The sequence below is a fragment of the Perca fluviatilis genome, chromosome 4 (genome assembly GCF_010015445.1).
Source record: "Perca fluviatilis chromosome 4, GENO_Pfluv_1.0, whole genome shotgun sequence".
Taxonomy (NCBI): Eukaryota; Metazoa; Chordata; class Actinopteri; order Perciformes; family Percidae; genus Perca; species Perca fluviatilis.
This window is the reverse complement of record NC_053115.1, coordinates 18,527,615-18,549,809: the sequence shown is the minus strand read 5'-3', so window position 1 is coordinate 18,549,809 and position 22,195 is coordinate 18,527,615. Positions and strand designations below refer to the sequence as shown.

Below are 22,195 nucleotides of genomic sequence, written 5' to 3'. Positions count from 1 at the left end.
TTTACGATAAATTTAGAATATTTAAGCGGCATTATTTGGGGCAGCTATTCATTGTCTTGGGGTTTGCCCGATTTGTTACTCAGTCAAGACCATCTGCCGGTGCTTCTTTGTGAAACTATAAGACCCGCCCTCACGGGCTGTCCAGGAATAACATTGCGCGTAGCCACTACTCTGGAAGGACCCCGGATGTGTTCCTACCGCACCAAATACAATTAAAACTCTTATATAGAAGATAAGGTCATATAACCATCACTTCAGTTCCAGCCTGATAAGATTATTAAACAGTACGAAAACGACAGAAAGACACATTTAATGCCCCCCCCGAACGACCATATTGCAGCAGTGTGTACAGCGCAGAGCATTGGCGCAGCCTGTTGCCGTTGACGACTGGAACAGACTCTAGTGTCACACCAGCGTTCACGTGACAAGGAAAAACAAACGCGCGGCACTTGGCTAGCTAGTTACCCAAACAGTTTATTCAAAATTATATATACTTAAAACTGCGGTAAGGTTTTGGTCTTTGTTGCTTTCATTTCATATATGATGGTGTGGTTCTACCGTTCTGTACATTAGTTAATATAATGCAAAGTAACGCCAGAACGCCAGATCCAGTAAGACCTCGACCAAGCTGTGTCAGTTCTGGTGGTGAAAGAAAACAAGTCCGCAAAGTTCATACCAGAAACGTTCCTTACAGAGTTGGATACGGCTGGAACAAAGGTGGAAGACTCAAGGAGCTAAGAATAAGGTGCGGATACACTTAATTTACTGCATTGCCACATTAATCTATCATGTATAATTTAGACTAACTTTTTTTAAACACTGCAGGCACTTGGCAAGGAAGTTCCTGAAGATATGGATGCAGAACACCTTTGGCCGAATTCTTCCTTATAAAGCAAAGTAACATTAACACTTATTTTGCATACACTCATTTAAATAGTTGTTGAAATAAGAAATAATTGTATCTTTAAAGCTACGATCACAGTTTGTTTGCGCTTTCAAATGCTCTGAGCTCTCTAATCCAAGGGAATATTACACATTGCAGGTCCCACTACAACAGCGTGCTTTTGAGACGGGCCTTTGAAGGATGGAGAGACGAGTGGTGGATGTCCAGGAGGGAATGGAGTCTTACATTGCGGGCAGAGTGTCACTACAGGTACACAATACAGTCCTGTACCTCAGTCAGCTGGTCACAGATAGTGGTTATGTCTTGTAATGATGTATTTTTTGGTTGCAGGTATTATCTGTATAACTTGGCTTTCCATAGCTGGCGAACATTTCTGTCATTGCAGAGGGAAAAGAAGAACAAAGTCCAAAATGCTCAATCATTTGGTATGATTTTGGCACATACAATGAGAGTAGACTGTATACAAATATATATATATATAGCTTAGTGTTTTGTTAGATATCAAAAGCAGCTGTTTTTGTCATTATTTCATTATATTTCCTTATCTAGCTAACAGGCAACGGATGCGTCTGGTTTGGGAACGATGGGAGGTTTTCACAGAAATGAGGCAAATGAAGAACAGAATGCTTAATTCTGCTCTTGAGCTGAACAGAATTGCAACCTTGCAGTAAGATTATTGTATTTACAAATCAGACCTACACTTAAAATGTTTAGTGGATTATTGGTTTTACGCTGTTGTGTTTTTTTCACCTGCGCAGTTCAATGTGGAGCTTGTGGCAAACTCGGCTGCAGCAGCATCAAGTCCTTCACACTTTAGAGGATCAAGCCCTGAAACAGAAGGCGCTATCTTTACAGAGCAGGGTAATTAGATTCAACTTTATTGTCATTGTGCAGAGTACAAGTACAAAGACATCGAACTGCAGTAATAAGGCATAATAATAATAATAATAGGCATAATAATCCAACGCACCCATGACTCATATCCTGTCAACATGTGTGATGAATGTTTATCTCCTTCCTTTGTGTTTGGTGTGGCGATGTTTAAATGTCTATTTTTATATTCCCAAGACTTGGCTTCATTGGACAGAAATGCACACAGCTGCTTGTTGCCAGAAGGAGAAAGAATCCAAAGCTGCACTTCATTTCATCCTCAGACTAAAACGAAAAGCATTACATCATTGGAAAAGTTATGTGTCTTGTCTCCAAACCAAGAAAAAGTCACAAGGTCATTATAAATTGCCCATCTTTTTTCACTTAATATAAACCACAAGCTCATTCATACATGTCATGTTGTCAATTTTAAGCCTGGTTACTCAATTTTGTCTTACAATTTCTTTTCGGATTTCTTTTTCCATTTTGTTTTTAGCTGTGGTTCAGCGTACCCGTGGTCTCCATCTGGTGATGATCTGTTGGAGTAAATGGAGGAGTGCGTTGCATCGTAAACAGAGGGAGGAGGACCGTTTGCAAGCTGCAGGGCACTTGGCCATAAAGAGCACCCAGCGCAGAGCACTTGAGCGCTGGAGAGCTTGTATCCTAATCCAAACATAAAATAAACACACCTTCCTTTTTCAACCAACTACAGCATCATACGTAGTCAACTGAGGGATAGAAAGGGCTTATAATTATCAGTACAGTTGTTTGATTCTTGAGCTTGTCAGTAGATGTGACGGTGTGCAGAGAAGAGGCTGAAAGAAACAGGATTGCAAGTCAACATCATCATCATCATTTACTGGTAAGATGAAGAGTAAATTAAGCAACTGCATGTAAGTAGAGCGTGCAGCCATTTAATGTATTGATCACTGTGTGTTCTTGTTGCAGCATGCTGGACTGATGGGACTTTCTCTTAACGTCATCGGGAACAAAACGCACCGACTGAACAACAACATGGCTGTCCAACATTATCATCAAACTGTAATTGATGAGCGTTCTATCATCCTGATATTACAGAGTCAGTAACCTACGTTAAGTAACGTTTCTAAACATTCAATGCTTTTGTTTTTCTTAGATGGCATGTAAGTACTGGAAGCTGTGGCAGGACCGTCTGGAGGAGGCTGAAGACGAGAGTTTTCAACCCCTAACAGAAATGGCACTGACTAACCACAGGTGCTTTTATTTACATGTTTGCCCTACAGAGAAAAATATATTGATTGCTTTATTTTTTAGCATCAAAGCTACAAACATGTTGCATATTTCATATGAAGTTGTTCCTTTTTGCGTGATTTGGATATAAATGTGGACTTGTTGTTCTCTTTACAGATCATTCCTGTTGAGCAGCTGTTTTCACCACTGGAGAGAGAAACTTGCTGAACAGAGACACATGCTGGTATTAAGATCCAATACAACAACAGTACTTACTTATTAAAGTTATAAATGTATTCAAAATGTAGGTAAACACATGAGGGGTACCTGTCCAGTATAGTTTAATTGCAAACTCAAAAACATGTTTTTCTGCAGAAATTGGAGCATCGTGCACACATTTGGTTTGCTGAACGCGTGTTGCCTCGTTGTTTCGACTCGTGGGTTGAGTTCACTCTGAAGAGAAGACTCCACAAACAGAGAAGACACAAGGCAGAAGTCTATAACCGGTTAGTTACCAACCCCACGATTTGTACTTGTGTTGTGATTCATTTCCAGACCAAGCAGAGTTGACCTGTCTGTTGCCTCCACATGATTTGTTTGACCACTCTGTTATCAGGCAGCGTCAGTACACTTTGGTGTTTTACACCTGGTGGGGACAATCAGAGAAACACAAGGAGCAGATGCTTTCTGAGAGGATGGTATGTTAGCTATAAATGGAAACAAACTACTGCATGTTGAGTGCAGGTTTGTATCAGATACTGACAGATAACTCACTGTTGTCAGGCAATTCTACACGAGGAGCGCTGCCACTTACAGAGAGCCTGGACTCGTTGGAGACAACGGACAGAGCAGCAGATCGAAGAAGAGGAAAAACGGAAGGCTTCAGACTGTCTGTACCTGCACAGAATGCTTCACAAGACGATGACACAGTGGAAGGACAACAGCACAGAGATACGAGACAGGTGAAGCAAACTAAGTGCTGCAGAAGTCTTTGAGTAGAATGGTGGAACTTGCTCATCTGTTGGCCAACACTTACCTTTGAACGCATCTGTTTGCATGTCAGGAGAAATCGAGAGCTGCAGGCATGTCATCAGGGTGACCTGCGCTGCATGAAATGGGCTGTGGAAAAATGGAAAAAGGTAACTAGTATTTGCTCTAACACGTGTTCAGATTATATTAGATAGGCATCAGTTCTTTTGGCTCAAGGTTTAAAGAAAGACAGAAACTGACCTGTTTATGTTACAAGACCTAAATACAGCATGCATCTCATTTAAAAGCTCACCAATAAGATTGAACACAGCTTGCATCCGTTTACACTGTAATTTCTATATTCATATTTTTAAAAAAAGAAACAGAAGAAGAAAATCCAGGAAGCAGAGCTACAGATACCAACATTAATCATATGCATAGTTATACTGTGTGTGTGTGTGTGTGTGTGTATGTGTGTGTGTGTGTGTGTGTGTTTAATTGTATGTGTTTTTTATGTGTGTGTGTTTTAATAGCTCTTGTGTGTTTGGTCAGTTTGTTCAGAGCCAGAGAGTGAAAATAAGCAGACTGAAGCAGATGCAGCATTACCATGAAGTTCAACTCCTCAAACGCACGTTTGTGGCCTGGAAGGTACATCTACATTTGTAATCGCATAATTTCTTAAGGTTGGCGTAATATAGATACATCTGATACACTGTCACCTGCTGCATTCACAGACACACCATCTACAGATGTGTCAGATCTATGGTCATGCAGAGGAACTTTACGGGCAACAAAAACAGAACCTTCTCAGGTATTGAACTCAAATTCTTTTTGAGATCTGACATCTGTTCCCATTTTCTCCATTTGAATGATTCATGTCAGCTTTATTTCCTCTGTCTCAATATTATCTCTCCAGGACGGTTCTGTGTGTTTGGAGGGAGAACGCAGTGCTGCATGCAAAGAACAGGCTCACAGAACAACGGGCACAGAGTCACTTTCTGCATTTCCTTCAGCTTAAGGTTATAAAGCAGTACAGTGCCCTCATATGCATAACATCATAGTTATTCCGTTGCTTACTGCTGTTTCTGTGCAAAATCTGTTTAGGTGTTTCTTGCTTGGAGAAAAGCAACAGCATGTGCAGTGTCAATGCGCCACCAGCAGTGGGAAGCAGTCAACAAGGCTCAGAGGTCCATAAATCAAGGTACAACATAACTCCTTACAGTGTAGTATACTTTCAAAACAATTTCAATATTTATTTTCTGATAGCAGCTCAAATTTGTTTGTGAATGTCACTTCCCTGAATGTCTTTTTCTAAGTATTTTGGCTGATATGCAACACAACACCGGTTGTAATGAAGAGAGACCCTCACACAAAGAAAACCCAAACAATACAGACCCAAGAAAACAGATTGTTACAAACAAAGTTTGACAGTTGAAGTTTTGTAAACATTCATTACAAAAAAAAGATTTTCTTTTTGAAAAAATCCTTTCAACAATGTTTTCTTATGTCAAAGACAAATACGAGCCATCGTCATCTACTCTGACTGTTGCATCACTGTTTTCATAGTATTTCACCTCTGATTTGACAACTATTAAGTAACTTTTGTGTCAGAATACTGTTAAGATTAGGCACATGTACCTGAATTGTTCACACTTTTTAGCTTGATGTTTCCTGTTTAGTGCGGCTGCTGCGGTCTTTCAGACAATGGAGGAAGCAGACCAGGAATGCCCGGAGAGAGAGGATATGCATGGAAAAAGCCAGGCAGTGCCACAACTCCAAACTCCTTTCTAAAGCAATGAAAGCCTGGAATAAGCATCACAACCAATATCAGAAAAATAAGGTTGTAACTTCATTACCCTTGAACTGTTGTATAAAGCCACAATGTTGACTTCTGGAGTCGACACAAGTTTTTAAAAATGTGATTATTTCATAGGTAATGAAACGACAAGGAATCCTTCTGCTGAGGTTAAAGATGTACCAGACGTACTTTGAACAGTGGAAAATGAAGGTTTGTTGATATTCTTTTTAACACTTTAGCCTCCTAAACACTCCTGAATTTACACATAAAGATTACTGTAGTTGTCATTAAGAGCAATACTCAGCTAGCCTGACAAGCCAGACCCACATCAAGATGTTGGGTCTGGGAACTCACCATCGACAGGGCTCAATCCGAGGGGCGGGATAAATGGTCTTTCAAATTCCCTCTGCACGCAATAGGATAGCACTACAACCAGGCAGAGCAAGAAGAAGGTAGCGAAGCTAGTTGATAGATTACATTTTTGCCGTATCCGGTCGGCAAAACTCCGAACACATCTTCCTTTTTTAAGAATGATTTCTGTGCCATTCTTTGTTCTTTTCTCAAAGAAAAGCTTAACTCCAAGTCTTCCAGAAGACCGCTGTTCCCAGCAGCAGCAGCCATAACCCCGACCACCGACTCGATACACGATGTGATTGGCCTGACCAGAGTTTGGTTTTTCCAGCTCGCAAGCCAAAGGAGAGTGCCTAGACCCCCCTGGCTACAAATTAAATTTGCTGCCGCTAGGGTGCGTCTAGATTTCTAGGCTAATACTCAGCCAGTATAACCAGTTGTATAATGTCCTCTGTGGCTCTGTTTATTTGTATTCCAGTGCATATATTATTTGTATAACATAAGCTATGTGTGTTCATTTTAATCATGAGAGAATATGAAGCAGAGATGGTCAGAATGTAAATGTACAAAGAGAGGAAGAAAATCATCCTGAAGGAACTTCAGAGAGTCTGTGTACAATAGCGAGTTTGAGGGGGATTTATGTTATCATATTTCTGATGATATGAATAGATGTGTCTCATAGACTAGCACCAGGAAATGAATACCAATGTTTACAATTGCTTTGAGACTAAATACAAGAAGGCCCATTATCAAAGAAACTAGCCTGGAAGGGAGAGGGAAACGTCCCTGTTTCCTGTGTGATAATGGTAAATCTTACCATAGTCCCTTAACAAAGAAATGTTTGTGTAAAAGTCTAATTGGAAGCTGCAGCTGGTGGGAAAGGATTAGAGTAAATAAGAGATGACCTTGGGTTATTCCAAAGTTTCCTTGTGTAATTGTAGCTCCACATGGGTGAAACTGTAATAGCACATGATCCAGTTTTGTTTTTTTGTATTCATAGAAGAAGAGATACTATATGGATCCCCAGGGGGGAAATTACATTTTTACACTCTGACATATTATACACATGCACAAACAGGACCCATGCATTAATAGAGAGATGTCAGAGTAGAAGAAGGCGCCCTGAGCAGTTGGGGGTATGTTTCCTTGCTCTATGTGACCCTCCCAAGTCAAGTCCCTGTGGCCTGATTAATAGCTGCCCCCAAGTCAAATCAAAGACTGTCAGTGACTTCCAGTCATCCCAACTGACTAGGAGGAGCGTAAATGATGCCGGAGGAAAATGTTTTTGTCTGCGTTCTAAATCCGAGGGCCTTTGTATTATCAGATTTGTGTTATGCTTATCTGCAAACCCAAAGATTAAAAACACTTTGTGGTTTGTCTGTGTCTCGGTGTTCGGTTACTACAAATCTATTTAGTGGTTGTTTATTTAACAGTGACACCATAGAGACTAAAAGTCAGAAAATCTTTAACCTCTGCTGTTTTTAAAAAGACAAACTTTTTTTTTTAAATTGTCTCACATGTCCCCTAACTTTATGGAATTAGGATTTGGAAATAAAATCGCTTGTGTACCCCTTTTAAAGGGGTGATAGAATGATTATATAGGGTATTTCACACTGTTCCTTATGGTCTCCTAATGGGGTATGTAACATTAGTTGGCCTGAAAATGGCCTGGTTGATATTTTATTGGCCCTTATGCATCCCTGTGTTTTGGCCCTATTTGTAACAAGAGCTTTTCTTCCAAATATGGTATGGTCATGAATATTTAGATGAGCTGCGCGCTGCTTGGTTGAGCCTTAGCCCCGTACACACATGTAGAGACGCGCGCTGATTGGTTGAGCGAATCCCCAATACACACACATTAGAAACGCGACAGAATCTCATATTCCAGACACTGCAATGTTTCCTTACCAAATTCACTTCTGAGACTTTTTTATGCGAGAAATCAACTATATAAAGCTCAAATATGGGCCGTTTTACGAAAATGGATGGCTAATTGCAAATTTGGTAAAACTGTGTGTCGGAGTTCAGCTGCCTGTGTTGCTGCCCGCACCGCCCCGCCTGCCTTCCCCACAGACCCCGGCCTGCTGTGAGCTCGATTGAGCTCCGGCACGGCTGCTGCAGCCCACAGCACCTCATACCCGCGCAAAGTCACCGTTTGGGCTGGTGGACTACTACCAAACGCCGCTGCCCTGACAGAGCTCCAGGGCCTGCATCTCCTCTCTTCCTGCTAGCTAAATGGCCCGTGTGTGAGAGCGCGGTCAGCGAGCTTGTTACACCAGCAATCTCACATATTACACACATGTCACGCGTCACGCCACTTAGCTATACAACATATACCTAAATGTTTTATAAAGCTAACAACGGTGTCCGATTTCAACTTAATGAATATTTGTGAGCTGTAAGGGTTTCGTTAGCTGCGACTGTCCCTTCAATCCTATGTGTACATATTGCGGCTAGTTAGCTTCATTTTTGGTCGTAATTCGAGTATATTTACAGTTTGAATTTCGTCATGCCACTTATACAACATCTAACTAAATGTTTTATTAAGCTAACAACGGTGTCCGATTTCAAGTTAATGAATTTTTGTGAATTCCAGAGGAATTCTAAGAGAAGGCTAGCTAGCTCTCCTTGATAGAGCTCCATCCAGCTGCAGGCTCTATCAATGAGACTCACGGACAAGCGGCGTTTATTTCCCCAATCGTTTGTTTAAATAACTCAACACATTATAATTACACACATTAAAAGATTAACTGGAACCTGTGGTAAGAGAATGCTGGCGTAACAAGCTCGCTGACCGTGCTTTCACTCACATACACCGGGCATTTAGCTAGCAGGAAGAGGGGAGTTGGAGGCCCTGGAGCTCTGTCAGAGCAGCGGCGTTTCGTAGTCCATTAGCCCAAAACGGTGAATTTGCGCGGGTATGGAGTGCTGTGGGTTGCCAGCCGTAACGGAGCTCAATCGAGCTCACAGCAGGCCGGGGTCTGTGAAGGGAGGCAGGCCGGGTGGCGAGGCAGCTACACAGGCAGCACCGGCGCTGAACTCCGACACACAGTCGGAGAAAATTTGCAATTAGACATCAATTTTCGTAAAACGGCCCGTATTTGACCGCTACATTGTTGATTTCTCGAATAAAAAAGTCTCAGAAGTGAATGTAATGGTAAAATAGCATATGAACAATGTATACAATTTCTGAGATCTGCACGACCTAGATTCAGAAGACTAACTGATCTCAGGTCAGTTGTGTAGCCTATGCAAATGTTGGGGCGTGACAAACACAGACTAGAGCCAAATGAGGAGGAGCCGCAATAGTTGACGTCAACTATGGGGCTCGTTGAGATTTCAGAGGCAGTTTCAAATAGTGAGATTTGCAGAGAAAAGAGGTGTCAATGGGATTTAGAGGTTCTATGCATGTCCTAGTTACCCCCTAAACTGTCATTATTCAACTATGACAAGGTAAAATCAGTTTTGCATTCTATCACCCCTTTTAAAATGAATATCTCACCAAAAAGTAGAGAGTGAAAGGGAGAGAATTGGTTTTATTTGTATGATGTTGTTCCTTGTTCAGCTCTCTATATGGAACAAGGTCAGACAGTGCATGTTGCTTGATTTAGTGCCGTTAAACTGGCCCTAACTTTGCTTTCCTTTCTGCGAACAGCTGCAGCACAGGCGTAGAGAAGCTAAGCAGACGGAGCGAGCGCTCTGGCACTGGTCCCTCACTCTTCAGGCCAAGGTAACACCTGCCTGCACATTCTTTGATTCAAAATTGAGCATTGAATTGTGAAAAATGTGCGCTCACACGGTCTCGATGTTGTTTTGTGAACCTGCTGCAGGTGTTGTACGGATGGAGACTGTGCGTCACAGAGCAGCGCAGAAAACAAGAGCAGGCTGCCAGAGCTGCACATGTCTACAGAGACCAGCTGCTGAAGGAGGGCGTGGCGCGCATCCTGACGTACGCTGCTCACATGAACGATCTCACAACGAGCCTAACACAACACAGCCAAGAGCAGGTGGGTGTTAATTCATTTAGTGTCACTTCAGACATTACATTTAGAGTATCATTTCATCAAGTCTGCCTGTGTCCTGCAGAGGTCGCGACATCTCCAGAGAGTGGTGAAGCGTTGTGCGATGCGGTGGATGCAGCGGGCGCTGTGTAAACCACGAAGAGAGCAAGAGGTCAAAGGGCAACTGAAAAAGAGCGTGACCTTCTGTTTGACTACGCCTGGATTGAAAAGCGTTTCTCCATTTGACTCCGAGAAGCAGGAGGCTGAAGATGAAGTGCTTAGCAAGCTGTGAGTCTGAGCCGCTCACGGGCTGTAAATCTCTGTTCCATACTTGGACTCAGTCTTACAGTTTTTGAATTTTTTTGCAGATCACTTAGCCGTACCCCTCGACGTCAGCCACGACGCTGCGAGGAACTGTTTGAGTCTCCGCTGAAAACAAAGTAGCTTTTTTCTACATAGTCAATATACATATATTTTTTTTAATACTAGACTTGGATTTTAAAATTAGAAATTTGCTTGCATTGAAACATCATGTTAAACATCTTTCTCACTCGGCATAAGGCACTGACAAAAGCTTTTCCTCTTCTCTTTTTTTTTTCTAGCACCCAAAAGCAGACTGTCGTCACCAGCGCTGAAGCAGCTCCAAAACCCTCACAGCTTAGTCGTCCTTCACAGGGAGTCCATTGTACAGCGTCCTGTACATCCTGCCTCCATCCTGCTAAAGTCCCTGTTACCTCCACATGTCAGAGCATCACCACATCGAATGTGTCACCCTCTGGACCGCACATGTCCGCTATGGACTGTCCTCAGGAAACCCAAACCCAAGACGTTCTTTTACCCCCCTCTGCTTTTATGACCACTGGGACTAAAGATACGGTAATAATCACCTGTTTGACTTTCAAAGCTAAATTAAGTAACTTGAATTGGGTTATAACGTCTGCTTTTTTTTGCAAGTTGGGGAAGACTAACAGCTCAGGTTTTGAAGACGCTTCACTTGGGCTTCATCCGTTTGGCTCGCCCTTTAAACAACACTCATCAGCTTATTCAGGTATGATACCTGCACTTTTTCCCCCAGTGTGTTTTATTTTTATTTTTTTTTATTTTATTATTCACTATAAAATAACATGATTGTCTAGCTTGGATTAAGCAGAACATTACATATGCCAAGATTTAAACAACTTTTTTGTTGTGCTTCTTCAAGACTTACATCTGAGGGTATCCAGTGGAGAAACTGTAGAAGAAGCAGCGATGGATCCAACTTCAGCTCTGACCAGAGACATGCTCAGCATTCAGCTGGACATGATGACATACCAACAGGACAGGAAGCAGCTCCGGTACGAAATCTGTGACAGTTTTCTTATTGTTCTCACGTTGTTGAACACCATTGTAATGTTAGATTGTGTGTGTCGACTCAGGGCATGGCACAAATTGAAAGAGGTGTTACAAAGTTGGCTGCAGACAAGTGGAAGGGACGAACAAAAGGAAAAAAATGCTGTTTGTCAAGAGTTGAAGGAGGTAAGAAACTAAGATCATTCTAAAACTGTTTTATATCAAACAGGAAACAACACTTATAAATGTTGCAAACTCTATATCAGAATTATCAGCACTTGCATGCTACTTAAAGGTCCCATGGTATGAAAATTTCACTTTATGAGGTTTTTTTTAACATTAATATGAGTTCCCCCAGTCTGCCTGTGGTCCCCCAGTGGCTAGAAATGGCGATAGGTGTAAACCGAGCCCTGGGTATCCTGCTCCGCCTTTGAGAAAATGAAAGCTCAGATGGGCCGATCTGGAATCTTGCTCCTTATGAGGTCATAAGGAGCAAGGTTACCTCCCCTTTCTCTGCTTTGTCCGCCCAGAGAATTTGGCCCACCCATGAGAGAGAGACATCATTGCTTTCAAATGAGTAAAGTGGCAGTTGGTCAAGGCTCTGTAACTGCCTGGCTTTGGCAGCCGCTTTTAAAAACCATTTACTTTTGGTGGTTGAGGAGGTTGTCAAAGCAGCTTAAAAGATGATGTATTGATGATTGATATATTGTTTCTTAAAGATACAGTCATCATTTAATTGTGGCACCACAATTCTCCAAATGTCATTGTTAAGTTTAGACAACATTGATCAAGTGTGTTTTTTCAAATATATTTCAATTCTTGTGCTGATTTAGGTTCTATGGGCATGATTTCTCACATCTGTATGCAAAGTGTTTAACCACTTGTAACTACAACCAACTGTGACTAACAAATAAGAAAAGAAAATAAGAAAAATTTATGTTGTATCCACTTTGACCGGAATGAGAAAAAGAAATGCTTATCATGAGGAAAGTTATTCAAAGGTGACTTCCCAAATTACTTACACTGAGGGCTTAAATTCTACATGCATTTATTTTTGAGGTCTTGTTTCTACCTTAAATCGTCTGCAAAAAAGTCAGCAATCAGAGGTCACATTAGGTGAAGCAGTACGAAATCACAGTCAATGTTCTTGATGTTGACAGTTGGAGGAGCGCATCAACAGACTGTCCACTGAACTGGCAAAACGGAAACCAACGATGCTGCTACATGCAGAGAGGATCCAGCATTTACAGACTGCCCTCCAGGCTTCAGGAGTTTCTGTTCTCCCTCGGAAAACAGAAAAGACAGTTAGCTCTGTGTTTACAACATGACAGGGAATAGTGCCTCACACACAAAAGTAATTACTTAACTGCTGATTGTTAAAATAACAAAGATTGACACTAAAATTGAATGAGAAAACTGTTCACCAGCTGATACATATTTTAGATTGAACATTTATACCTCTACTGTACTCAGCTTTTAAGGAACAAATCTAAATGTCCACATATTTCTATTTATTCCTGTTGAATATCATGTGAATTGTCTTGAAATTAACTGAGCAAATCTAAAAACATTAAAGCCTAGTTCCTACAGCAGCTTCCACTGCTTCATCTACACTTAAAATCTGCAGAAACGTTGGATAGGGGTCGTCCTTGTGACAGATGGTGCTAAATATTTTCCATATGTGTGCAAAAAGTCACTTTACTGTTTTCAGAGGAGTTGCCCTTGCGCAATAGGCTTTCTATTTATCCGTTAGTGCCAGTGCCTCTACTACTTTGAGAAATCTATGCAGGAGATTCAGGGATTTCAGACTTACAGAAAGTATATCTTTCTGTTGAGCTCTGCAGGCTACATAACAACAGATTTGTCCAGATCTTTGATCTACAACAGTACAGAATGCGAGGAATTTATGCCGTTTTACTCTTTTTCATCTTTGTCTGCTGCATCAGGGGTGAGTTATGTTACTGAACTAGTTATTTACTTTCATTGTTAAGTTATTTTATGTGCATACTCATTGTGTTGTTGAATGTTTTAAAGTCTTTATATTCTTTTGTAGATGTTTACTTTTGGTTGTTGCTGGCAAGATTGTTGTCCTCTTCCTGGAGCTTTTTGTGGACATTATTAAAACTGATTTAATAATTATAAATGTTGTCAATTTTCACAGTTTAACAAAATGCAAAGTTTGTTTTAGATTGTATTAATGAATGTGCAAATAAATTCATTAAATACCTGCATCTTAGTAAAATATGCATGAAGTTGACAAAGAACTAATTCTGTACAAAATGTATATTCATCTCCTTAACTATTGCTTACATGTTAGCTAAGAAGATGCGGTGGTGCACAGTGTCAGATCCTGAACAGAGGAAGTGTGCAGAACTAGCTAAAGCTCTGGTGGCAGTGCTGCCGCCAGTTGCTGTGGCTGATTTTGCCAGACTCTCGTGCATACGAGCGTCTAGCACCACTGACTGCATCGATAGAATCAGGGTGAGCCATCCTTCACCTTAAATGCAATGTCTTCATTTTTTTTTGCCCTGGTTGCAATCAAGCAAAGGAAGTTTGCAAACGACAAAGAAGTCACTGTAGCTGAAATTGTTACGTGTTAAGTGTGTTTTATATGTTCATTACAGCTTAAATTCATACAATAAACATTTTAATTAAATATATATATATTATTATTATTATTATTTTTTATTTTTTTTTTTTTTACAAATACATAAAGATTTCTTAACAAATTCTCATAGACTAATCGAAAGTAAAAACCTTAGCTGGAAAAGAGAATAGACATATGGAAAACAAATTGCTGTTGAAAATGTTCTTAATCAGATACTCTACTACTCTTTTCAGTAGTTTTGAGATGATTAAACCCAGAGAAATGTGTCCTATAAAGTCTTACAGATTACTTTTCTGGTAGATCTGGTCAGGGGCTTTGTAAAGCTTTCTGCAACAATAAATAAGGCCAAACCGTTAAATTCGTGTTTAGACCTCGACTGATACTGAGTGGGAGCACATATGCAGAGGTTTATTCCTCGAAGCAGAAGGTCCAGGGTTTGAATCTGACCTGCAATGGTTTTCCTGCATGTCTTCCCCCCTCTCTCTCCCCTTTCAAACCTCTGCTTTCCTATCCAATAAAGGCAAAAATGCCCAAAAATAAAAAAAGAATTGTGACCAGGTATGTTCTGAACAGGACATTGTTTAGTTGAAAAAAAAACTTGCAAAAACATGTAATGGAGACTGCTTCTAGCTTTGGTGTCTTTGCACTTCAATTTCTTGTTACTTATTAAGCCCCATTTATGCCTAAACCCAGCAGATTTAAGGGTTTAACTGTTCTTTATGATAAGTGCCAGAGGGGTAGGCTATATATATAAATATATACTATAGTAAGGTATTTGAGCTACCACTTGTACTATTAAGACTCACTGTGTTAATTCTTTGTTCCAGGCAAACCGTGCTGATATAGTAACATTAGATGCAGGAGAAGTTTATTCTGCTGTGAAGCAGTTTGGCCTTGTTGCCATCGCCAAGGAGATATACAGTGACGGTAGGTGTAGGCTACTTGAGATTTCTGAGACACTTCAGCATGTACAGTATCTTCAGCACGAGTGTCTGAGTCAGTAAAACTGTCAGTGTATCTGTTTGACACTGAGTCCTGCAGGAGGCTGTATTCTGTCTGTGGCTGTGGTGAGAAACATCAGTTTGGATATAAGATCCCTGCGGGGCCAAAGAAGCTGTCACAGTGGGGTCCGATGGACGGCTGGATGGAGTCTTCCACTCGGCTTCTTATTGTCCCGCAACTACCTGAGCTGGTCAAAGGAGCAGCCACTCAGTCAGGGTGACGAGATTATTATCAGCTGCCTGTGAAAACCGTGCAGTTTGGAAGTTTCTTTCTTCTGATTTCTATTTTGGCATTTCTGCTCCTCTGGTCTATGGTTCCCTGACTTGTTTTTCTCCTCTCGAGCAGACGTCAGTACCTTTTTCAGCGCCAGCTGTGTTCCCGGGGCTGCTGCCATGGCATCCCCTCTGTGCGCTTTGTGCCAAGGCCAGAAGTCCTACATTCGCCAGAAGAATTACCACTGCGAAACGTCCCACAGTGAGCCCTTCTACAACAGCCAAGGGGCCCTCAGGTCAGGCTCAACAAAGAATCAACAAAGCTCTCAAACCTATGAATCACACTTGCTATATTTCAAACAGGGTGTCAAACTCAATTTCCCAGAGGGCCACGCTGGGAAATAAGAATCACATCAAGGGCCAGACATGTTTAGTTTATTGACTGAAGTCCTAAAGAAGTCAGGAAAAAGTTCCTCAGCCATCATAGGAAAAGAAGCGCCCAAAAACGTTGGAAAAAGTGACAAAAATGTCGGAAAAACGTTGGAAAAAGTGACAAAAATGTCAGAATTTAGTTGGGCCAAAATGTATTGTGAAGCTAAATTGATATGCGGGCCGGATCATAATCTGCGAGGGGCCGGATTTGGCCCGCGGGCCTTGAGTTTGACACATGTTATGTAGACAGTCGAGACAGCATAAAAATGACTTTCTTCTATTGCCTCTTTTTCTCTGTCACAGATGTCTCAGGAGTGGGACAGGAGATGTTGCATTTGTGGACCATTTAGCTCTTGAAAGTATTGAAGGTAAGCTATCTTCTAATAGGTTTCTATATTATCTTATTCATTTATTCTGTCTTGTGGCCGAATGACCATGTCATTGCAATGTCCCCTGTTTGAGTCCAGATGATATTTTTGTTGCAAATCGACCCTCATATCGTTCTCTTTTTATTTTCTGGGGAAAAAACAAACACAAAAAAAGTGTTTGGGCCGATCTTTAGTATATTAATTGTCATAATAACCAATGAACTACCAGCTATGATGAGCTGAATACACAGTTTACCACCAACCTGAGTCAGTTGTAACACCTGAGCACTACCTGCTGCAATAGTTTGCACCGAGCGGAGAAATTGAAAAGCTAAAAGGAGTTGATAAATAATTTTAAAATGCCCAGCGTCTGCCACTCTAAGTGATAGTAGTACAAGTGCAAAAGAGTTCAAACCTAAACATCGACAATTCCAGGATCACTATGTCTAAAAAATATTACAACATCTGCTTTTATATAATTAATATGAAATAACATTCCGTTTAAAATCAGTTCAGTAAAACATATTTGGAACATAACAGGTGGTTATTAAAATCCTGTTTACTGGATTGTAACATCAGCTTTCTTTTTATATTCTGTTTGTGCTCTCAGATAGCGATAGAGATGAGTTCAGGTTACTGTGCACAGATGGCACACAAGCTCCTCTCAGCCACTACAGAAACTGTAATCTGGGACGTGGTCCAGGAGGCGGCATGGTCACCAGATTTAACTTTCGCAAAGTTGCTCACAAATTTATCACGGTGGTGCAGGTACTTTTTATTTTGTTGAATCGTTTTCCCACTTTTGCCCACAAATATCACGCAATTTGTTTCCATGCTACATGTCCGTACCAGAGTAAAAGATTCTTAATGGATTATTTATTGTTGTTTAGATGCTGTTTGGCCAACGAGGAAGAGAGAGGCAGCGCTTCCAGCTCTTCAACTCATCTTCTTTTGGAGAAAATGACCTTCTCTTCAAAGATGTGACAGATAAACTAGCTGTTCTGCCAGATGATATGGATGTCAGTCAGGTGCTGGGGCTAGATTACGTGGCGCTCCTCAAAGGTCTCGGACATGAAGGTGCTTACCCACATTGTTCATTTTTATATTCGAAACAGACCGGCTGTGATTTTATGACCTCACAGAACCTGTATGTGTTCAGGAAGTTCACTGGAGGACAGTGTTGTGCGATGGTGCTGTATTAGCCAGGCAGAGCAGAAGAAATGTGAGCAGTGGGCTCTCAGTATAAAGTCAGACCCGCTGGTGTGTGTCAGAGCGGTCTCATTGCGCGACTGTATCGAGAAAATTAAGGTAAGTAGTATGAATCACAGGATTTTGGGGATATTGAAGTTTTATAACACTTGAAAAACAACTTAATTTAAGTTGCAACCACCTGTGTACTCTCCCTACAGAGGGACGAGTTGGACGCCGTCTCGCTGGATGCAACTCACTCTTTCATCGCAGGAAAATGTGGCCTTGTCCCCGTGGTTACAGAATATTATGGTAAGACTGTTTACATTCATAAAATACATTTAGTCACAGCGAAGAGGCTTCGTTTAATCTATTATGAGATTGACAGAAGTTTTTTCCAACAATGAAGAATTAAATTGAATATCTTTGTCTTTTTGTATTCTCTTTCATTTGAATTTGTACAAATAATAAGGCAATGTTCAAATAAAAGCCATTGTAACAAAATGGAGAAGCCTTGACTGCCCATGATGATAAAATATATGATCATAAATTATAACTCAAGTGCATAGAAATGAAAAGAAAAAGAACATTAGGTTAATAATAATAAAATAAAAATCTTACATTAAACAAATGATTGATGTAAATATACAAGATCCAACTTCCCTATATTTTCTCTTACTTGTACTGTTGCAGTGTTGTGGAGAATGTTATTCTTTTCATCATTAAGATATTGTAATTGAGGTAAATCCGATCATCAGTCGAAGGTATTTCAGGCCCTTCTGCCTGCAGCTCTTAAATTCCAAAATAGGTATATGATACTGCAATTAACTGCAATATTCTACAGAGTTTATCACTATTTTTGTAACTTTTTATGAACTTAATAATTCATTATCATTACATTAGCTGAAGTCACAGTCTTAATTTATTTAAGAAAAACCACTGTGTTCTCTTGGACTCTCAGGAGGAGAATGTGTTCCTGCTGAGGTATCAACCCACTTAGAGACAGACGGTACGACAGCACAGAAAAACAAACAACGTGCAATATTATAGGTAGCTGATTTGATTGTCGTCTTCACATTAAAAACTGCCGTCGTCTCCCTCCTCAGTGTTGCCCTCGGTGGTGGGTGTGGCTGTGGCAAAGCGCTCCAACAAAAACATATTCATCGGGAACCTCGGAGGCCGGCGCTCCTGTCATGGCCACATGTACAGTCCGGCAGGCTGGCTGCTGCCATACAGACACACGTTAAGCCTGGAGCATAACAGCAGCTCCCCCTGTGATCCAAACCAAGGTACTGTATGGAATCATTCATGTGGAGCTGCATAAAAAGCTTTATTGAACCAGAATTCAACTTTATATGGCAATCCTCTTCGTGTTATAGCTCTTCTCTGTGAGCTGTGACCTCTTGACCTTTACACCTCACACACAGCGTAGCTGCAGTTATCCCACTTTGTGTTTCCTTAGTGTACAACGATGTGTTTTGGAAAGGCTGCCTCCCTGGCTCTCAGGGGAATCTGTGTAAAGTGTGTCTGGGAGGCACAGGGGAGGCTGCCACCAAACGCTGCGCTGACAACCACAACGAACGTTACTATGGCAACATGGGCGCGTTAAGGTACGCACAGTGGCTTACACAGAGCTTTCTGTTCATCTGTGATTGCTGGTGTGGAGCATTGAAAAAGCACATTTTCTAAGTTATCTTTTGCATTATACAGTCATTAAGATAGTTTTGTTTATTAGATTTGCCGCCACCCATATACAATTGATGTCAATGGAATTAAGTTTATGGTGCTCTGGTAGAAAGTAGTTCTAATTAAAAACAACTTCTGCCTCCACCTCTATTGTATTTGAGTGGCGGCTAAAAGTTTAGAGACCAATATCTCAAACCTTGGGGAAACAAAATCAGAACTACTTGTGTAGCTGGATGCTACTATGGCTATGTGAAAAAATATTTATTGTTAATTGAATTTGTCTGAACTGAACATTTAATGCTTTCCTCATTATTCATAGGTGTCTGGTTGGAGATCCCAGTGGTAAAAGCTATGGTGATGTGGCCTTCCTCGAGCAACACAACCTTCTTGCCAACATCCTCAGTGAGATTATTGAAGATTATAAGATGAAGTTTTGACACACACACACACACACACTGATGCTAAATATACTGTTTGTTTATGATGTTACATTATACTTTTGTCATGTTGTATTTCAGGTTTGAGTTCCACCGGTTGGGCAGAGGGGTGGACGTCATCCGACTATGAGCTGCTGTGCGGTGATGGTCGTCGGGCCCCGTTGTCAGAGTGGGAGAGCTGTAACCTCGGCGTCATCCCACCGAACATCATCATGACACGGCCGGTGCTCACGGCACGAGTGTACGACTTCCTCATGAAGTCACAGGTCAGCTCATGTAAACAGATTTTTTTTTAAATAATTGCTAGTGTTTTAAATCCGTTTTCCTTGTACACACTGTGTTGGAATCTGCTGCCGCTTTAAGTTGTCAAGAATAGCGAATGTTTCAGTTACGCTCGCTCTGTGGCTCAGCAGCATCTCCACCACTTACAGTAAACCCTTAAAACTGCTGCTTGGGACAGATGATATGAAAGTCTTGATGGTGTCTTTCTCTGGTTCGCCTCATGCTAAACTCCACGGTGTTTACCATTGCATTTAGGACAGGGTTATTTCATGTCACAGTTTGATGCTTTACTTCGAGAAATATAGACACAAGCAAAAAAGACACATTTCAGCAGCTTCATAAGATACTTTCCTGAGTAAAATAGTCTAAAATGAGCAAAATTCTGATTTAAATCAGGAATGATCTGATCTGATCAGACATTTGATACCAGTATTTGGTTTTACTGTACTATGGGCAGTGAAGTATTCAGATATTTTACTTAGAGACATACTATGCAGGAGTTGTCCCTTACGGTTTGTAAACACAACAATCAAAGTTGGCTCCTCCTCCCCTTGGCTCAACAATGCGTTATTATGGATCTCACCTAACTTCTAGGCAAGTCCCGCTCTACGAAGCAGCTCGATTGGTTGGGGTTAGGCATTGACCTTGAGTGGTTAAGGTTAGGATAGCCGATTGGTCAGGGGATAGGACCTGAACAAATCGGATTACGTTACCTTGTGTAAGCATGGACGCCTGGCCAATAGTAGCGTGTGAATGCTATTGAAGGGCGGGTCTTGCCTAGAAGTTGTGTGGGTTACATAATAATGCCTCAACGACACCAGAAGCGCACCTCCCCTGACCGCTGCCAGAACACTGCCCAGTGTACTACCTGCAGCATTGCACGCCAAAGTGAAAGCCAACCCCGGCTTTGCTCTTTTTTCTGAACAAACTTTGTCCACTTGGCGTTTTGCCTCACTATATTTGCGTTTTTTTCGGCACTGTGTCCGACGCATGCATGGGGACTACACACCCAGTGCCCAAAGGCTGGTACCCAGAAATGTCCCGTACACAGCAAAATAAGAAGATACAGGCAGATGGCAGGGTCTCTGCAGATAAAGACACTGCCACACACTTCTAGTGGGTCATAAGTAATCATTGAGAGGGATTGCTTTTGTATTCTGTACATTGTTCTTTTAGGAAAATACAGCATAATATCCCTTTAAGTAAAAGTAGTAATACCACACTGTAGAAATACTTTGTTAAAAGTAAAAGTTCTGCATTCAAAATGTAATAAAATAAGTAATGTACTTTAAAGTATCAAAAGTAAAAGTACTTTGTGTCTAACCTTTATAGGAAACTTTGGCAGCCAACCCAAATGCAGAGTTCAAGCTCTTTGAGTCTCAGCAATATGGAGAAAGTGATCTGCTGTTCAAAGACGCAACTCAGTGTTTTGTCCACACAAGCCACATGGACTACCGCTCCATCCTTGGAGAGGAATTTTATAGTCGCGCAGAAACTGCCTTCAACTGCACACGCTCTGGTACGACTGTAATCACAGACACTTGCTATATTGTCAAACATATAATCAAACTAACCCTCACACTTGTTAATAATGCTAATGTTTAAATGTATTTTCCTTATAACAGATATCTTGGAGTTTTGTAATCAGGACGTGTGCAGCATATTCTAACGGACACACAGAAGGAAACGTCACCTTTGTCTGCGCTACTCTGCAGTGGTTCAACACTTCATCCACTAACTTGTTTCGTCCATATCTGATGACTGAATTCCTTTTGTATTTTTAGACCTGAAAACAAATTTCTGTCATTACCACTGCAAAGTGCAAACATAAAGCCTCACACAAAGAAGTTGAGATAATAGGCAGCATTGATACGAAAAGACATGGATACACTTGTAAATATATGGATCTAATATCCATGTGTGTAGGACATGAAAATATAACCATGTTAAATTTTTACATGCGCAAAATATATCCCTGTATTTGTTATTACATATCAAAGTGAGTGTAAGACTGGGGACCATTAGATATATGGGGATGCCCTTTTAAAGCAATGCTTATTAATATTGTTCATTATTCTTATAGCAGCTCTGAAATGAATGGCCTCAACCCTGGAGGATATAAATGTTTACACATTTTATATTAAGGACCTTCACACTTGTTTACAGAATGTTTGAGATTGAAGCTCACAGGAAGTGCTGCAGCTGAATACAGCTATGACTACTACATTGTACTTTGTTTGTAACACAATGTATGTTTTGTACCAATATGTAATGCAAGGTGTGTAATGCAGGTAAGTTGGTGCAAAGTTTTTCAGTCATCTTTTTTTCTATATTACCTGTGTCTGTGTAAAGTAATAACTTTTATAAATAATTTAAAGATATCAATATGTTATATGTTATGTTATATAATGGTATGCAAATACCAATATAAAATTGATCACAAAAGAATAACAGGGATTTTATGATTTTAGTGGCTGCACAGTAATGGAAATAAAAACATTCAGGGATGTTAAAAAGAAATGTGTAAATTTCTTGAGAAAATGGCAAAT

At 40.8% G+C, this 22,195-nt stretch overlaps 2 protein-coding genes and 1 long non-coding RNA gene across 4 annotated transcripts; 2 read left to right on the top strand and 1 right to left on the bottom strand.

Annotated features, from left to right (window-relative positions):
- Positions 1 to 193: 193 nt before the first annotated feature.
- On the top strand, positions 194 to 13,660 carry sfi1 (SFI1 centrin binding protein). The gene is made up of 31 exons (XM_039797663.1): positions 194 to 745; positions 826 to 897; positions 1,043 to 1,153; positions 1,235 to 1,329; positions 1,454 to 1,571; positions 1,663 to 1,765; positions 1,973 to 2,129; positions 2,271 to 2,432; positions 2,566 to 2,636; positions 2,723 to 2,815; positions 2,910 to 3,007; positions 3,161 to 3,227; positions 3,359 to 3,489; positions 3,600 to 3,681; positions 3,767 to 3,945; positions 4,047 to 4,122; positions 4,505 to 4,600; positions 4,687 to 4,763; positions 4,869 to 4,971; positions 5,057 to 5,153; positions 5,632 to 5,792; positions 5,886 to 5,960; positions 9,757 to 9,831; positions 9,932 to 10,108; positions 10,188 to 10,390; positions 10,471 to 10,542; positions 10,705 to 10,978; positions 11,057 to 11,150; positions 11,304 to 11,436; positions 11,518 to 11,617; positions 12,592 to 13,660. Exons 1-31 carry the CDS (start codon positions 582 to 584, stop codon positions 12,757 to 12,759), a joined length of 3,684 nt encoding a protein of 1,227 aa, XP_039653597.1. The 5' UTR covers positions 194 to 581; the 3' UTR covers positions 12,760 to 13,660.
- On the bottom strand, positions 2,618 to 5,655 carry LOC120557393. Its single transcript, XR_005638964.1, has 2 exons — positions 5,591 to 5,655; positions 2,618 to 4,102 (listed from the first exon to the last, which is right to left on the bottom strand). It is a non-coding gene; the product is annotated as an uncharacterized LOC120557393 (long non-coding RNA).
- Positions 13,115 to 22,166, top strand: zgc:172271 (uncharacterized protein LOC100000381 homolog). 2 transcript variants are annotated; one of them, XM_039797674.1, is made up of 17 exons: positions 13,115 to 13,379; positions 13,749 to 13,912; positions 14,867 to 14,966; positions 15,081 to 15,257; positions 15,387 to 15,549; positions 15,989 to 16,053; positions 16,664 to 16,821; positions 16,944 to 17,130; positions 17,213 to 17,361; positions 17,463 to 17,553; positions 18,203 to 18,250; positions 18,348 to 18,530; positions 18,704 to 18,851; positions 19,247 to 19,329; positions 19,446 to 19,630; positions 20,979 to 21,165; positions 21,272 to 22,166. In XM_039797674.1, exons 1-17 carry the CDS (start codon positions 13,325 to 13,327, stop codon positions 21,313 to 21,315), a joined length of 2,187 nt encoding a protein of 728 aa, XP_039653608.1. In that variant the 5' UTR covers positions 13,115 to 13,324; the 3' UTR covers positions 21,316 to 22,166. The 2 variants fall into 2 exon arrangements, with proteins under 2 accessions (XP_039653608.1, XP_039653609.1); XM_039797675.1 differs by lacking the exon at positions 21,272 to 22,166 and having other exon boundaries at positions 13,258 to 13,379; positions 19,446 to 19,640; positions 20,979 to 21,111.
- The last annotated feature ends 29 nt before the right edge of the window (positions 22,167 to 22,195 follow it).

Excerpts from the sequence above, each read along its gene's own strand:
- sfi1 (XM_039797663.1), top strand. The coding sequence starts at position 582 with ATGCAAAGTAACGCCAGAACGCCAGATCCAGTAAGACCTCGACCAAGC. Across the intron at positions 3,682-3,766 it reads AGATGCTTTCTGAGAGGATG|GCAATTCTACACGAGGAGCG; the intron begins GTATGTTAGCTA and ends CACTGTTGTCAG. Across the intron at positions 5,154-5,631 it reads TCAGAGGTCCATAAATCAAG|TGCGGCTGCTGCGGTCTTTC; the intron begins GTACAACATAAC and ends TTTCCTGTTTAG.
- zgc:172271 (XM_039797674.1), top strand. The coding sequence starts at position 13,325 with ATGCGAGGAATTTATGCCGTTTTACTCTTTTTCATCTTTGTCTGCTGC. Across the intron at positions 13,913-14,866 it reads ACTGCATCGATAGAATCAGG|GCAAACCGTGCTGATATAGT; the intron begins GTGAGCCATCCT and ends TCTTTGTTCCAG. Across the intron at positions 16,822-16,943 it reads AATTTATCACGGTGGTGCAG|ATGCTGTTTGGCCAACGAGG; the intron begins GTACTTTTTATT and ends ATTGTTGTTTAG.